Source organism: Oncorhynchus keta, chromosome 20 (assembly GCF_023373465.1).
Source record: "Oncorhynchus keta strain PuntledgeMale-10-30-2019 chromosome 20, Oket_V2, whole genome shotgun sequence".
NCBI classification, from domain to species: Eukaryota; Metazoa; Chordata; class Actinopteri; order Salmoniformes; family Salmonidae; genus Oncorhynchus; species Oncorhynchus keta.
The window spans coordinates 38,340,052-38,358,079 of NC_068440.1; the positions used below are offsets into that span (position 1 = coordinate 38,340,052).

The window sequence follows — 18,028 nt, forward strand, 5'->3', positions numbered from 1 at the left end:
TAACTAAATGCTTCTGTTCCTAGCTCCAACAGTGCAGTAGTATCAAACAATTCACAACAATACACACAATCTAAAAGTAAAATAATGGAATTAAAAAATATATAAATATTAGGACGAGCAATGTTGGAGTGGCACTGATTAAAGTACAGCAGAATAGAATACAGTATATACATATGAGATGAGTAAAGCAGTATGTAAACATTATTAAAGTTTCTAGTGTTTCATCATTAAAGTGGCCAGTGATTCCAAGTCTATGTACATAGGACAGCAGCCTCTTAAGGTGTAGAGTTGTGTAACCGGGTGGAAGCCAGTTAGTAATAATGGCTATTTGTGGGAGAAGAAGGTGTTTAGCTTGTCCAAAGTAAGGCGTCGGTGTCCGTGACGTGGCCGATTTGACCTTTGTAGGTCGTGATTGTCTGTAGACTCTGCCACATACGTCTCGTGTCTGAGCCGTTGAATTGCGACTCCACTTTGTCATATCCTAGTCTGCGTGATCAAAACAATCTTGAAGCATGGATTCCGATTGGTCAGAACAGCATTGAATAGACCTTAGCCCAGGTACTTCCTGTTTGAATTTCGTCCTATAGGAAGAGAGGAGCAAAATGATCAGATTTGCTAAAAGGAGGGCGGGGGAGGGCCTTGCAGGCATTTTGAAAAGTTGAGTAGCAGTTGTCCAATGTTTTCCCAGCACAAGTAATACAGTCAATGTGTTGGTAGATCTTCGGTAGCGTTTTCCTTAAATTTGCTTTGTTAAAATCCCCAGCTACAATAAATGCGGCCTCAGGATATCTGGTTTCCAGTTAGCATAAAGCCCAGTGTGGTTCTTTGAGGGCCGCCGTGGTATCGGCTTGAGGGGGAATATACACAGCTGTGACTATAACCAAAGAGAATTCTCTTGGGAGGTAATACGTTGGCATTTGATTGTGAGGTATTCTAGGTTGGGGGAACAAAATGACTTTGAGTTTCTGTATGTTATCACAATCACTCCATGAGTAGTTAATCATGAAACATACACCCCGCCTTTCTTCTTCCCGGGGAGTTCTTTATTCTTGTCTGTGCGATGTACTGAGAATCCAGCTGACTGTATAGACAGGGACAGTATATCCCGAGAACCATGTTTCCGTGAAACAGAGTATGTTACAATCCCTGATGTCTCTCTGGAAGGAGATCCTCGCCCTGAGCTTGTCTACTTTATTATTCAAAGACTGAACATTAGAGAGTAATATACTCGGAAGCGGTGGATGGTGTGCATGCCTCCTGTGTCAGACTAGAAGTCCACTCCGAATATCTCTTCTCTGCTGGCGGTGTTTTGGAGCAGCCTCTGGGATAAGTTCAATTGCCCCGGGGGGGTACGAACTAAGGATCCAAGTTGTATTCCTGGTCGTAATGCTGGTGAGTTACCGCCGCTCTGATATTTAAAAAAAAATCTGTCCTGCGAAGCACTCAAAATTTAACAAGTACTTTTGGGTGTCAGGGATAATGTAAGTACATATTTTTCATTAAGAATGTAGTAAAGTAAAAGATACCACCCAAAAACAACTTAAGTAGTACTTTCAAGTATTTTTATTAAATGTTTAAGTAACTAGGTAAGTCAGTTAAGAACGAATTCTTATTTACAATGATGGCTTAGGAACAGTGGGTTAACTGCTTTGTTCAGGGGCAGAATGGCAGATTTTTTAACCTTGTCAGCTCAGGGATTTGATCTAGCAACCTTTTGGTTACTGGCACAACACTCTAACCACTAGGCTACCTGCCGCCCCAACTTAAGTACTTCACACCACTGAGCAGATGCAACAATATGTTAGTTGACAACAATGCTGCTTTCCACTTTGATTTTTAATGTACATCCACAAGCGTCCTGTAATTAAACTATTGGTTTGTGTATCATACTGTTTGCAAACAGCTAGTTTGTCTTTTGTCTCTTAGCAAGTTGTGGCTAAAATAAATTGTGTTAGCCGCTAATACTAAATCGCTAGTTAGCTGGCTAGCTAATAAAATGTACAGAGTCAGAGCAAACGTAGCTAGCTAATACAGGCTGATACCAGTGCTGGTGTAGGCCTAAATCAGCCTGTTGTCTGTGCAACAGTATCTTCTAAATCAGAGAGGAATAAGCGAAGCATGAATATGTTAAGCTACATAAAGAGAACTACAATTATAGGGTCCCACTCCCCTGGGAAACACTGACCAACACTTTGGTTCCTACCCTGTGTCAATAATGCCTCCATAGAGATTCTAATAGTATTTTAATTCCTAATTCTATGAATGTCTTGTCATACAACAACGTATTCAAAGGGCCCACTATTACACTCCAACTATAGAATTAGAATAATCATTTCCATGATTCCAACAGTTCACCTAAGTGTTATTTTTTTTATCTAAATTGCAAGTCAAATTGCAATATTTGGTTAAACATAAGGCCTAGATTCTATTGCCCATATCGTGCAGCCCTACGTGGCAGAGTGGAAATGATCTCAAAATCAGATCAACTTTTGTTTGTACTGTTCAATCAAACTTCAACCAATCAGAATGGAGAAAGCCTGATATTAGAAGGTATGTGTTTCCACTCTAGGGTCACGGACAACTCATAAAACATTAATGGATAACTTTTATTATTTAAAAACATAAAATACTGTCAAATACCGTCAACAGAAACAAATGCATTGTGATATTTTTCCCATATTTCCCAGCCCTACATCTGGAACACAATCCAGATCATTTGAGACAGTCATCTAAAACGGTCTTACTGTTTTCTAGCACATCTATTCACAGTAACTAGTGCTGCACTCAGCTTTATGGCACAGCACACAGAAACCAAGGACGTACGCAAAGACCATACGGCCCTATCGCGCTGACATCACAACACACTGCAAGACACTCGTGAGCTGAGGTTGAAAACAGGATCAGAGTACACTTTGCATTTCCTCCCCACCCCCCTTCCCCTGAGCCCTAGTCTCTTGTGGACAGACTACGTAACATAAATGGTATCAGAACATCTGTCAGCAGCCTGTGGGACGCAAACTCAACTCAAAGAGAGACCATAGCAACAATACACTTCAATAACGACAAGATCAACATCCAACTCTAGTTATAAACGGGGTAGTTCGAGCCCTGAATGCTGACAGCCGTGGTATATCAGACTGTATACCACGGGTGTGACAAAACATGTATTTTTCCTGCTCTAATTACGTTGGAAACCAGTTTATAATATCAAATAAGGCATCTCTGGGGTTTGTGGTATATGGCCAATATACAACGGCTAAGGGCTGTGTCCAGGCACTCCACGTTGCGTCGTGCATAAGAACAGCTTTTAGCCGTGGTATATTGGCCATATACCACACCCCCTCCCCTTATTGCTTAATTACAGGTGCCCAGTAAACACTCCGGTGCAGCAATTGTTCTGGTGGTTCTTTCAACATCCCTGGTCATTTGGATAGGTATTTTTACATAGGAGGTGGGGGGGTGTATCACCCTGCTTCCTTTCCTCAATCTAGTATCTTTTCTCATACCTCTCCCCCCTCCTAGAATCTAATCAAGTAGTTGGCGCCTTCCATGTTTCCATGTAGACCTGTAGACTTGTCCATGTAGACCCTTCCATGTAGACCTGTACAGCGGAAGCATTACCACAACACTGATTATGCCTGAATAAAGCCCTTCAGATCAGCAAACATGGAAGGGTAAGGAGTGGTTTAGTCTACTGGTCATGAGGGTGTCCTAGTCTACTGGTCAGGAGGGTGTCCTAGTCTACTGGTCAGGAAGGTGTCCTAGTCTACTGGTCAGGAGGGTGTCCTAGTCTACTGGTCAGGAGGATGTCCTAGTCTACTGGTCAGGAGGGTGTCCTAGTCTACTGGTCAGGATAGGGTGTCCTAGTCTACTGGTCAGGAGGGTGTCCTAGTCTACTGGTCAGGAGGATGTCCTAGTCTACTGGTCAGGAGGGTGTCCTAGTCTACTGGTCAGGAGGATGTCCTAGTCTACTGGTCAGGTGGGTGTCCTAGTCTACTGGTCAGGAGGGTGTCCTAGTCTACTGGTCAGGAGGATGTCCTAGTCTACTGGTCAGGAGGGTGTCCTAGTCTACTGGTCAGGAGGGTGTCCTAGTCTACTGGTCAGGAGGGTGTCCTAGTCTACTGGTCAGGAGGGTGTCCTAGTCTACTGGTCAGGAGGGTGTCCTAGTCTACTGGTCAGGATAGGGTGTCCTAGTCTACTGGTCAGGAGGGTGTCCTAGTCTACTGGTCAGGAGGGTGTCCTAGTCTAATGGTCAGGAGGGTGTCCTAGTCTACTGGTCAGGAGAGGGTGTCCTAGTCTACTGGTCAGGAGGGTGTCCTAGTCTACTGGTCAGGAGAGGGTGTCCTAGTCTACTGGTCAGGAGAGGGTGTCCTAGTCTACTGGTCAGGAGGGTGTCCTAGTCTACTGGTCAGGAGGGTGTCCTAGTCTACTGGTCAGGAGGGTGTCCTAGTCTACTGGTCAGGAGGATGTCCTAGTCTACTGGTCAGGAGGGTGTCCTAGTCTACTGGTCAGGAGGGTGTCCTAGTCTACTGGTCAGGAGAGGGTGTCCTAGTCTACTGGTCAGGAGGGTGTCCTAGTCTACTGGTCAGGAGGGTGTCCTAGTCTACTGGTCAGGAAGGTGTCCTAGTCTACTGGTCAGGAGGGTGTCCTAGTCTACTGGTCAGGAGGATGTCCTAGTCTACTGGTCAGGAGGATGTCCTAGTCTACTGGTCAGGAGGGTGTCCTAGTCTACTGGTCAGGAAGGTGTCCTAGTCTACTGGTCAGGAGGGTGTCCTAGTCTACTGGTCAGGAGGATGTCCTAGTCTACTGGTCAGGAGGGTGTCCTAGTCTACTGGTCAGGAGGGTGTCCTAGTCTACTGGTCAGGAGGGTGTCCTAGTCTACTGGTCAGGAGGGTGTCCTAGTCTACTGGTCAGGAGGGTGTCCTAGTCTACTGGTCAGGATAGGGTGTCCTAGTCTACTGGTCAGGATAGGGTGTCCTAGTCTACTGGTCAGGATAGGGTGTCCTAGTCTACTGGTCAGGATAGGGTGTCCTAGTCTACTGGTCAGGATAGGGTGTCCTAGTCTACTGGTCAGGAGGGTGTCCTAGTCTACTGGTCAGGAGGGTGTCCTAGTCTACTGGTCAGGAGGGTGTCCTAGTCTACTGGTCAGGAGGGTGTCCTAGTCTACTGGTCAGGAGGGTGTCCTAGTCTACTGGTCAGGAAGGTGTCCTAGTCTACTGGTCAGGAGGGTGTCCTAGTCTACTGGTCAGGAGGGTGTCCTAGTCTACTGGTCAGGAGGGTGTCCTAGTCTACTGGTCAGGAGGGTGTCCTAGTCTACTGGTCAGGAGGGTGTCCTAGTCTACTGGTCAGGAGGGTGTCCTAGTCTACTGGTCAGGAGGGTGTCCTAGTCTAATGGTCAGGAGAGGGTGTCCTAGTCTACTGGTCAGGAGGGTGTCCTAGTCTACTGGTCAGGAGAGGGTGTCCTAGTCTACTGGTCAGGAGAGGGTGTCCTAGTCTACTGGTCAGGAGAGGGTGTCCTAGTCTACTGGTCAGGAGGGTGTCCTAGTCTACTGGTCAGGAGGGTGTCCTAGTCTACTGGTCAGGAGGGTGTCCTAGTCTACTGGTCAGGAGGATGTCCTAGTCTACTGGTCAGGAGGATGTCCTAGTCTACTGGTCAGGAGGGTGTCCTAGTCTACTGGTCAGGAAGGTGTCCTAGTCTACTGGTCAGGAGGGTGTCCTAGTCTACTGGTCAGGAGGATGTCCTAGTCTACTGGTCAGGAGGGTGTCCTAGTCTACTGGTCAGGAGAGGGTGTCCTAGTCTACTGGTCAGGAGGGTGTCCTAGTCTACTGGTCAGGAGGGTGTCCTAGTCTACTGGTCAGGAGGGTGTCCTAGTCTACTGGTCAGGAGGGTGTCCTAGTCTACTGGTCAGGAGGGTGTCCTAGTCTACTGGTCAGGAGGGTGTCCTAGTCTACTGGTCAGGATAGGGTGTCCTAGTCTACTGGTCAGGATAGGGTGTCCTAGTCTACTGGTCAGGATAGGGTGTCCTAGTCTACTGGTCAGGATAGGGTGTCCTAGTCTACTGGTCAGGATAGGGTGTCCTAGTCTACTGGTCAGGAGGGTGTCCTAGTCTACTGGTCAGGAGGGTGTCCTAGTCTACTGGTCAGGAGGGTGTCCTAGTCTACTGGTCAGGAGGGTGTCCTAGTCTACTGGTCAGGAAGGTGTCCTAGTCTACTGGTCAGGAGGGTGTCCTAGTCTACTGGTCAGGAGGGTGTCCTAGTCTACTGGTCAGGAGGGTGTCCTAGTCTACTGGTCAGGAGGGTGTCCTAGTCTACTGGTCAGGAGGGTGTCCTAGTCTACTGGTCAGGAGGGTGTCCTAGTCTACTGGTCAGGAGGGTGTCCTAGTCTACTGGTCAGGAGGGTGTCCTAGTCTACTGGTCAGGAGGGTGTCCTAGTCTACTGGTCAGGAGAGGGTGTCCTAGTCTACTGGTCAGGAGGGTGTCCTAGTCTACTGGTCAGGAGGGTGTCCTAGTCTACTGGTCAGGAGGGTGTCCTAGTCTAATGGTCAGGAGAGGGTGTCCTAGTCTACTGGTCAGGAGGGTGTCCTAGTCTACTGGTCAGGAGAGGGTGTCCTAGTCTACTGGTCAGGAGAGGGTGTCCTAGTCTACTGGTCAGGAGGATGTCCTAGTCTACTGGTCAGGAGGGTGTCCTAGTCTACTGGTCAGGAGGGTGTCCTAGTCTACTGGTCAGGAGGGTGTCCTAGTCTACTGGTCAGGAGGATGTCCTAGTCTACTGGTCAGGAGGGTGTCCTAGTCTACTGGTCAGGAGAGGGTGTCCTAGTCTACTGGTCAGGAGGGTGTCCTAGTCTACTGGTCAGGAGGGTGTCCTAGTCTACTGGTCAGGAAGGTGTCCTAGTCTACTGGTCAGGAGGGTGTCCTAGTCTACTGGTCAGGAGGATGTCCTAGTCTACTGGTCAGGAGGGTGTCCTAGTCTACTGGTCAGGAGGATGTCCTAGTCTACTGGTCAGGAGGGTGTCCTAGTCTACTGGTCAGGAGGATGTCCTAGTCTACTGGTCAGGAGGGTGTCCTAGTCTACTGGTCAGGAAGGTGTCCTAGTCTACTGGTCAGGAGGGTGTCCTAGTCTACTGGTCAGGAGGATGTCCTAGTCTACTGGTCAGGAGGGTGTCCTAGTCTACTGGTCAGGAGAGGGTGCCCTAGTCTACTGGTCAGGAGGGTGTCCTAGTCTACTGGTCAGGAGGGTGTCCTAGTCTACTGGTCAGGAGGGTGTCCTAGTCTACTGGTCAGGAGGGTGTCCTAGTCTACTGGTCAGGATAGGGTGTCCTAGTCTACTGGTCAGGATAGGGTGTCCTAGTCTACTGGTCAGGATAGGGTGTCCTAGTCTACTGGTCAGGATAGGGTGTCCTAGTCTACTGGTCAGGATAGGGTGTCCTAGTCTACTGGTCAGGATAGGGTGTCCTAGTCTACTGGTCAGGAGGGTGTCCTAGTCTACTGGTCAGGAGGGTGTCCTAGTCTACTGGTCAGGAAGGTGTCCTAGTCTACTGGTCAGGAGGGTGTCCTAGTCTACTGGTCAGGAGGGTGTCCTAGTCTACTGGTCAGGAGGGTGTCCTAGTCTACTGGTCAGGAGGGTGTCCTAGTCTACTGGTCAGGAGGGTGTCCTAGTCTACTGGTCAGGAGGGTGTCCTAGTCTACTGGTCAGGAGGGTGTCCTAGTCTACTGGTCAGGAGGGTGTCCTAGTCTACTGGTCAGGAGGGTGTCCTAGTCTACTGGTCTGAAGGGTGTCCTAGTCTACTGGTCAGGAGGGTGTCCTAGTCTACTGGTCTGAATGGTGTCCTAGTCTACTGGTCTGAAGGGTGTCCTAGTCTACTGGTCTGAAGGGTGTCCTAGTCTACTGGTCTGAAGGGTGTCCTAGTCTACTTACTCCGACTGGCCAGGAGGTCATCCAGCGATTCTGCCCACTTATCAAGTTCCACCCGACTGAACTTGGCGTTGCTGTGGCCCACCTGACTCCACTGGTGCATCACCGGGAGGCGAGACCTCCGCTCTTTATCACTGTTAGTGAGGAGAGGGGGGAGAGGAAGGGTGAGAGAGATATAGAGAGAGGAGGGGTAAGAAGAGAGACAGGAAGCGATAGGGGGAGGGGGAGTGAGGGTAGGAGATGGAGAGATAGGGAGAAAGGGGGAGAGGGAGAGACAGGGAGAGGGAGGGAGAGGGAGAAATAGGGAGAAAGGAGGAGAGGGGGGAGAGGGAGAGATAGGGAGAAAGGAGGAGAGGGGGGAGAGGGAGAGACAGGGAGAGGGAGGGAGAAATAGGGAGACAGAAGGGGAAAGGGAGAGAGGCAGGGAGAGAGGGAGAGAGGGAGAGAGGGGGGAGAGGGAGAGACAGGGAGAGAGGAGAAATAGGGAGACAGAAGGGGAAAGGGAGAGAGGCAGGGAGAGAGGGAGAGAGGGGGGAGAGGGAGAGACAGGGAGAGGGAGAAATAGGGAGACAGAAGGGGAAAGGGAGAGAGGCAGGGAGAGAGGGAGAGAGGGGGGAGAGGGAGAGACAGGGAGAGGGAGGGAGAAATAGGGAGACAGAAGGGGAAAGGGAGAGAGGCAGGGAGAGAGGGAGAGAGGGAGAGAGGGGGGAGAGGGAGAGACAGGGAGAGGGAGAAATAGGGAGACAGAAGGGGAAAGGGAGAGAGGCAGGGAGAGAGGGTAGAGAGGGAGAGACAGGGAGAGGGAGAAATAGGGAGACAGAAGGGGAAAGGGAGAGAGGGAGAGAGGGGGGAGAGACGGAGACACATGGAGAGAGGAGACACATGGAGAGACGGAGACACATGGAGAGAGACAGGGAGAGAGGAGACACATGGAGAGAGACAGGGAGAGAGGAGACACATGGAGAGAGACAGGGAGAGAGGAGACACATGGAGAGAGACAGGGAGAGGGAGAGACATGGAGAGAGGGGGGAGAGACGGAGACACATGGAGAGAGGAGACAGGCATCAGATTTCATGACAACACAACCCCTCATTTCCACAACTGTTTGGTGAATGAGGTCCGGATGGGTATTGTTTCAAAGGGAACTTCTTAGGATACATCCCAAATGTCACCCCATTCCCTATGTAGTGCACTACTTTTGACCAGGGAAAGTACCTCATACTCCCTATTTAGTGCACTAATCTTTACCAGAGCCCAAAGGGCTACGTAGGGAATAGGATGCCATTTGGGCCAGGCTCAGGGACATCTTCCTCTTAGAAAGCTACCTTGCCCACAGTCTATTGTCCACAGTCTATTGTCCACAGTCTATTGTCCACAGTCTATTGTCCTCATTATTTGTCCACAGTCTATTGTCCACAGTCTATTGCCCTCATTATTTGTCCACAGTCTATTGTCCACAGTCTATTGCCCACAGTCTATTGCCCACAGTCTATTGTCCTCATTATTTGTCCACAGTCTATTGTCCACAGTCTATTGTCCACAGTCTATTGTCCACAGTCTATTGTCCACAGTCTATTGTCCACAGTCTATTGTCCACAGTCTATTGTCCTCATTATCCACAGTCTATTGTCCACAGTCTATTGCCCACAGTCTATTGTCCTCATTATTTGTCCACAGTCTATTGTCCACAGTCTATTGTCCACAGTCTATTGTCCTCATTATCCACAGTCTATTGTCCTCATTATCCACAGTCTATTGTCCTCATTATATTGTCCACAGTCTATTGTCCACAGTCTATTGCCCACAGTCTATTGTCCTCATTATTTGTCCACAGTCTGTTGTCCACAGTCTATTGTCCTCATTATTTGTCAACAGTCTATTGTCCACATTATCCACAGTCTATTGTCCTCATTATATTGTCCACAGTCTATTGTCCTCATTATATTGTCCACAGTCTATTGTCCACAGTCTATTGCCAACAGTCTATTGTCCTCATTATTTGTCCACAGTCTGTTGTCCTCATTATTTGTCCACAGTCTATTGTCCTCATTATTTGTCCACAGTCTGTTGTCCTCATTATTTGTCCACAGTCTATTGTCCACATTATCCACAGTCTATTGTCCACAGTCTATTGCCCACAGTCTATTGTCCTCATTATTTGTCCACAGTCTGTTGTCCACAGTCTATTGTCCTCATTATTTGTCCACAGTCTATTGTCCTCATTATCCACAGTCTATTGTCCTTATTATATTGTCCACCGTCTATTGCCCACAGTCTTGCCCACAGTCTATTGTCCTCATTATCCACAGTCTATTGCCCACAGTCTATTGCCCACAGTCTATTGTACTCATTATTTGTCCACAGTCTATTGTCCACAGTCTATTGCCCACAGTCTATTGTACTCATTATTTGTCCACAGTCTATTGCCCACAGTCTATTGTCCACAGTCTATTGTCCACAGTCTATTGTCCACAGTCTATTGCCCACAGTCTATTGTCTACAGTCTATTGTCCACAGTCTATTGTCCTCATTATCCACAGTCTATTGTCCTCATTATATTGTCCACAGTCTATTGCCCACAGTCTATTGTCCTCATTATATTGTCCACAGTCTATTGCCCACAGTCTATTGTCCACAGTCTATTGTCCTCATTATATTGTCCACAGTCTATTGTCCTCATTATATTGTCCTCATTATATTGTCCACAGTCTATTGCCCACAGTCTATTGCCCACAGTCTATTGCCCTCATTATATTGTCCACAGTCTATTGTCCTCATTATATTGTCCACAGTCTATTGTCCACAGTCTATTGTCCTCATTATATTGTCCACAGTCTATTGTCCACAGTCTATTGTCCTCATTATATTGTCCACAGTCTATTGCCCACAGTCTATTGTCCACAGTCTATTGTCCTCATTATATTGTCCACAGTCTATTGTCCACAGTCTATTGTCCACAGTCTATTGCCCACAGTCTATTGCCCACAGTCTATTGTCCTCATTATATTGTCCACAGTCTATTGTCCACAGTCTATTGTCCACAGTCGATGACCTCACCTGTCTCTCTGTTCTTTCTGTTCTGGGTTAAACAGGTTGGAATGTGATGAATGGGGACTCTGGAAATACAGACAGAATTAGTTTGTTTCCAAATGTATGTGTAACAGTATAATTTTATACCGTCCCCTCGCCCATACCCGGGTGCGAACCAGGGACCCTCTGCACACATCAACAACAGTCACCCCACGAAGCATCGTTACCCATCGCTCCACAAAAGACACGGCCCTTGCAGAGCAAGGGGAACTACTACTTCAAGGTCTCAGAGAAAGTGACGTCACCGATTGAAACGCTATTTAGCGCGAACCACCGCTAACTAAGCTAGCCGTTTCTCATCCGTTACACGTGACAATATTTAAATCAAATTGAGAATATTAGAGGTAAATGTGTGCTGTTGAGCATGATTATTTAATCCTTTGTCAACTTAGTGTGACCTTGACATTAACACAAGCGCTTTATAAGTAACACTCTGTCGGATGAATCTCAAGGTTGGAATGACTACTGAGAGGAAACAGACTCATACACTTCCCTGATTGGAGTAGAGATTTCACAAGGTCCAATGGAAGGGTCTGAAACGGTGCACCCGGAAATCTAGAACTAACGCACCTAGTCAAAACCCATCAAACACACACAAGCTATCCATTCCCACACTGCCAGTCCTAAAACACCCAATACCCTAAACACTGCCAGTCCTAAAACACCCAATACCCTAAACACTGCCAGTCCTAAAACACCCAATACCCTAAACACTGCCAGTCCTAAAACACCCAATACCCTAAACACTGCCAGTCCTAAAACACCCAATACCCTAAACACTGCCAGTCCTAAAACACCCAATACCCTAAACACTGCCAGTCCTAAAACACCCAATACCCTAAACACTGCCAGTCCTAAAACACCCAATACCCTAAACACTGCCAGTCCTAAAACACCCAATACCCTAAACACTGCCAGTCCTAAAACACCCAATACCCTAAACACTGCCAGTCCTAAAACACCCAATACCCTAAACACTGCCAGTCCTAAAACACCCAATACCCTAAACACTGCCAGTCCTAAAACACCCAATACCTAAACACTGCCAGTCCTAAAACACCCAATACCCTAAACACTGCCAGTCCTAAAACACCCAATACCCTAAACACTGCCAGTCCTAAAACACCCAATACCCTAAACACTGCCAGTCCTAAAACACCCAATACCCTAAACACTGCCAGTCCTAAAACACCCAATACCCTAAACACTGCCAGTCCTAAAACACCCAATACCCTAAACACTGCCAGTCCTAAAACACCCAATACCCTAAACACTGCCAGTCCTAAAACACCCAATACCCTAAACACTGCCAGTCCTAATACACCCAATACCCTAAACACTGCCAGTCCTAATACACCCAATACCCTAAACACTGCCAGTCCTAAAACACCCAATACCCTAAACACTGCCAGTCCTAAAACACCCAATACCCTAAACACTGCCAGTCCTGAAACACCCAATACCCTAAACACTGCCAGGGACCACTCCTCTAGTGATCCTGATCTCCCACATTCCCCTTTACCTGCCCAAACAGGCTCTTCAGGTGTAGCTTGGCTGCGGACAGCTTGGCTCTGGTGTGGGACCGTTGTTGTGACTTCAAGGACAAGGGGCTGAAGCCAGAGGTTGAGAGCGAGGGAGAGGGCGGTGGCTGGTTGTCGCTACCCACGCTCTCTGTGCTGCGGCCCGTCGTCCCCGGCGCCAACTGCCCGTCACTATATGCCCTACATCCTTCATTGAGGTTCACCACTCCAAGAAATCCCTTACCCTCTAGCTTCCCCAGTTCTGTGAGGTTCTCCACACTGACGCTGAGATCCCTGCTCAACTCCCCCCTCCCGTGGCTGGCTCCAGGCTCCACGATGATAGGGGTAGGGGGGAAAGAGGTGGTTCGCCCATCCAGTTCGTCACCTTCCAGGTCGGGGTTGTAGGTACCTGACTCCCCGTCCCGGCTGTGGTAGTTGTGGCCCTTCGCGGATACTTTCCTCCGCGGCAGGAAGTCCATATCGAGTAGAGACCCCTCGGAGCTGTACCGACGCATGATGGCAGTGCCACTGGGTGGAGTTAAGAGACAAGGAAGGATGGAGGGACTGATGTGCAGGTGGAGAAAGAGAGAAAGAGAGAAATAGTCTGGAGCGAGGACCCCAGCACAGAACAGCCTATAAAAGGAAAACAGAGAGAGGGGGAATTGGACATGATAGTTTTGGACAATCGCAGACAATGGGTGAATTCACCCGGACCACAGTGTGCTGTTCTATATCATTGGTACACTTTTACAGAGTGCAGCTGGTCGGACTCATGATCTATGTCCCAAAAGGCACCCTATTCCCTACATAGTGCGCTATTTTTGACCAGGGCCCATAGAGTAGTGCACCATGTAGGGAATAGGGTGTCATTTGGGATGTAGATCATGAGTCAGACCAGCTGCAGTATGTATGATAACAACTGCTATGTCCAATGCTGTCAAGTCCACTCTACATCCAATGTGGGTTAACGAGAAAGATTTTTTTCTGATATTCATATGTGACATATTGAAACCACCTATTCGTTTTCAACTGACATGAGAGACATATTAACATTAATGTGTTGGCCCCTTGCCTGCAAAAATGTGATGAACTGTAGTCATGCCAGTCGACTGATTTAAATTCAGCAGATTTGTACTGATTCTACTGATTTAAATTCAGCAGATTTGTACTGATTCTACTGATTTAAATTCAGCAGATTTGTACTGATTCGACTGACTTGAAATATTGATTTGAGTGAAATGGTCTTCCTGCAACTTGACCCACATCTAAATGACATATGACTGGTGTGAAGAGTAACATGTATTCTCCATACTATCATCAGTAACATGTATTCTCCACACTATCATCAGTAACATGTATTCTCCATACTATCATCAGTAACATGTATTCTCCATACTATCATCAGTAACATGTATTCTCCATACTATCATCAGTAACATGTATTCTCCACACTATCATCAGTAACATGTATTCTCCATACTATCATCAGTAACATGTATTCTCCATACTATCATCAGTAACATGTATTCTCCATACTATCATCAGTAACATGTATTCTCCATACTATCATCAGTAACATGTATTCTCCACACTATCATCAGTAACATGTATTCTCCATACTATCATATAACTGATTAAAAAATCAACATTTATTCTCCATACTATCATATAACTGATTAGAAAATCAACATTTATTCTCCATACTATCATGTTTACTTCTGTTTTTAACGTGGTGTTTTAATTGTGTATTAACGTGATAACCACACATGTCAGTGTTTAAGCTGTGTATAACTCAAATGTTGAACTTGGGCTGTCTAGAAGGCATTACATAACTGTTGAGACTGCCGCTGAGAACTTTCAACAGAAGTATTATCTATGTCCCACAGGAGGGGAGTTGAATTCCTTGCAGTAAATCTAACAACAAACAAAAAAGAGCCGGTGTAAAATGTATTACCTCGATGTCCTGCCGTTACTCTGCCACCTGTGCTTTCATGATTTTGGCTCCAAACAAAGAGTTATCTGTCCCGGGAAGTATATCCACTGATTGAACCATAATAAATATATATATATATATATTCGATTAGGCTTGCTTTAGTTGAGTCTCACTTGTGACGTCAGAGCATTGCCTGTTGTGTGTTGTTGACTAGGAACCAAAACGGAAGCAAACGGAACGAAACGTGGAGAGGCCTAGCTGGATTTGTCCAATATAAAGTCTCGTTTTAATGCGAAACGTTTTCGTTTGTAGTAAATGGTTCCCGTTGCAAAACGTTTTGTACTAATGATTACACCCGTGCCAAGACGCGGAGTCGCGGATGCCCCCTCTCTCTCTCTCTCTCTCCACCGAGTGCACTCAATAATCAACAGAGTCCTGACGCTGCATGTGTTACTGAATATCTGTGAATACGTAACAAGCATACAGACAGACGAAACGAAATCACGAGCACCAAGAAAGTTTCTCTGTCTCAAACTTCATTCAGACCTTTTTTAAATCTCACACTTGCACGAACCAGAAACGCCTATTGTCTGTGTTGCCACCCACAACTCCGTCTCAGCTTGCCGTGTTTGTCTCTTGAAGCGCTCTGTACAATACAACATCATTCACACATTTTAGGTGTGTCGTGGAAAAACACTTCTGAACTCCCCGGGGTTAGGAAGCTTTACTTTGAATGGAATTACTGAAGGGAGGGAACTTTTCTGTAGCTGCCTGAGCTATTTTAACAATGTCAGTGTCAGTGACGGAAAGGAAGATCATTCAAAATAAGTTGTTTATATTCAATAAAATGTTCAAATTAACTTCAATAATTTGAAAATGATCTTATTTTGTTATTTGAACAGTATGTTTTTATTATCCATATCTTTGGTTTTAACAATGTAGGCCAACAAAGGACTTTGCACATGGTGTCATGCCATCTCTGAACTGTACTCTAAATAACTGCACTGTACTGCATTACGCTCTGCATTTAGATATAGTCATACTGATACTGTAAATACATGGAATATCAACCATATACCAACTATATAGCCAGCAGCGTTCCACCCTGCGTACCACTGCTGGCTTGCTTCTGAAGCTAAGCAGGGTTGGTCCTGGTCAGTTCCTGGATGGGAGACCAGATGCTGCTGGTGTTGTAGGGCCAGTAGGAGGCACTCTTTCCTCTAGTCTAAAAAAATATCCCAATACCCCAGGGCAGTGATTGGGGACACTGCCCTGTGTAGGATGCTGTCTTTTGGATGGGACGTTAAACGTGTTTCCTGACTCTCTGAGGTCATTAAAGGTCACATGGCACTTATCGTAAGAGTAGGGGTGTTAACCCTGGTGTCCTGGCTAAATTCCCAATCTGGCCCTCAAACCATTACAGTCACCAAATAATCCCCAGTTTACAATTGGCTCATTCATCCCCCCTCCTCTCCCCTGTAACTATTCCCCAGGTCGTTGCTGCAAATGAGAACGTGTTCTCAGAGCACCATATCACCAGGTAACATTGTGAGTATGTTGTCTATCACTAGCAGCACCATATCACCAGGTAACATTCTGAGTATGTTGTCTAGCAGCACCATATCACCAGGTAACATTCTGAGTATGTTGTCTAACACTAGCAGCACCATATCACCAGGTAACATTCTGAGTATGTTGTCTATCACTAACAGCACCATATCACCAGGTAACATTCTGAGTATGTTGTCTATCTATCACTAGCAGCACCATATCACCAGGTAACATTCTGAGTATGTTGTCTATCACTAGCAGCACCATATCACCAGGTAACATTCTGAGTATGTTGTCTATCACTAGCAGCACCATATCACCAGGTAACATTCTGAGTATGTTGTCTATCTATCACTAGCAGCACCATATCACCAGGTAACATTCTGAGTATGTTGTCTGTCTATCACTAGCAGCACCATATCACCAGGTATCATTCTGAGTATGTTGTCTGTCTATCACTAGCAGCACCATATCACCAGGTAACATTCTGAGTATCTATCACTATCAGCACCATATCACCAGGTAACATTCTGAGTATCTATCACTAGCAGTACCATATCACCAGGTAATATTCTGAGTATCTATCACTAGCAGCACCATATCACCAGGTAACATTCTGAGTATGTTGTCTATCACTAGCAGCACCATATCACCAGGTAACATTCTGAGTATGTTGTCTATCACTAGCAGCACCATATCACCAGGTAACATTCTGAGTATGTTGTCTAGCAGCACCATATCACCAGGTAACATTCTGAGTATGTTGTCTATCACTAGCAGCACCATATCACCAGGTAACATTCTGAGTATGTTGTCTATCACTAGCAGCACCATATCACCAGGTAACATTCTGAGTATGTTGTCTAGCAGCACCATATCACCAGGTAACATTCTGAGTATGTTGTCTAACACTAGCAGCACCATATCACCAGGTAACATTCTGAGTATGTCTATCACTAGCAGCACCATATCACCAGGTAACATTCTGAGTATCTATCACTAGCAGCACCATATCACCAGGTAACATTCTGAGTATCTATCTCTAGCAGCACCATATCACCAGGTAACATTCTGAGTATGTTGTCTATCACTAGCAGCACCATATCACCAGGTAACATTCTGAGTATGTTGTCTAACACTAGCAGCACCATATCACCAGGTAACATTCTGAGTATGTTGTCTATCACTAACAGCACCATATCACCAGGTAACATTCTGAGTATGTTGTCTATCTATCACTAGCAGCACCATATCACCAGGTAACAGGGTTTTCTGTGGTGAAGTTGTCTATCAAAAGCAGGCGTGGTTATATTCTCATGTATCACTAGCAGCACCATATCACCAGGTAAAAACAGAGGTATGTTGTCTATCACACACAAAACATATCACCAGGTAACATTCTGAGTATGTTGTGCAAAACACATAGACAGGAACAATCACCCACAAAACCCATATCACCAGGTAACATTCTGAGTATGTTGTCTATCCCAATCAGAGACAATGACTAACACCTGCCTCTGATTGAGAACCATATCAAACAGGTAACATTCATAGAATGCCCACCCAGCTATGTTGTTGACCAACACTAAAACAAGGAAAACATACTATGGACAGCACCATATCACCAGGTAACATTCTGAGTATGTTGTCTATCTATCACTAGCAGCACCATATCACCAGGTAACATTCTGAGTATGTTGTCTATCTATCACTAGCAGCACCATATCACCAGGTAACATTCTGAGTATGTTGTCTATCTATCACTAGCAGCACCATATCACCAGGTAACATTCTGAGTATGTTGTCTAACAGCACCATATCACCAGGTAACATTCTGAGTATGTTGTTGTCTATCACTAGCAGCACCATATCACCAGGTAACATTCTGAGTATGTTGTCTATCACTAGCAGCACCATATCACCAGGTAACATTCTGAGTATGTTGTCTATCTATCACTAGCAGCACCATATCACCAGGTAACATTCTGAGTATGTTGTCTATCTATCACTAGCAGCACCATA

The 18,028-nt window shown here is 46.3% G+C and overlaps 1 protein-coding gene and 1 long non-coding RNA gene across 6 annotated transcripts in view; one reads left to right on the forward strand and one right to left on the reverse strand.

Moving 5' to 3' along the window:
- Positions 1–15,154, reverse strand: part of LOC118380819 (regulator of G-protein signaling 3-like) — a 42,535-nt gene extending 27,381 nt beyond the window's left edge. For all 3 annotated transcript variants that reach the window (XR_008073289.1, XR_008073288.1, XM_052472827.1), the window contains exons 1-4: positions 14,477–15,154; positions 12,525–13,155; positions 10,970–11,028; positions 7,916–8,046 (exon numbers count right to left, since the gene is read on the reverse strand). Coding sequence is in view for 1 of the 3 variants with exons in the window: in XM_052472827.1 (XP_052328787.1) it covers positions 7,916–8,046; positions 10,970–11,028; positions 12,525–13,037 (703 nt within the window). In the remaining 2 variants the exon portion in view is untranslated. The remainder of the gene's footprint in view (positions 1–7,915; positions 8,047–10,969; positions 11,029–12,524; positions 13,156–14,476) is intronic.
- Positions 3,791–7,906, forward strand: LOC127909995 (uncharacterized). 3 transcript variants are annotated; one of them, XR_008073415.1, is made up of 3 exons: positions 3,791–3,979; positions 4,590–7,472; positions 7,523–7,906. It is a non-coding gene; the product is annotated as an uncharacterized LOC127909995 (long non-coding RNA). The 3 variants fall into 3 exon arrangements; XR_008073417.1 differs by lacking the exon at positions 3,791–3,979 and having other exon boundaries at positions 3,986–4,643; positions 4,744–7,472; XR_008073416.1 differs by lacking the exon at positions 3,791–3,979 and adding an exon at positions 3,986–4,416 and having other exon boundaries at positions 4,619–7,472.
- Positions 15,155–18,028: the final 2,874 nt, after the last annotated feature.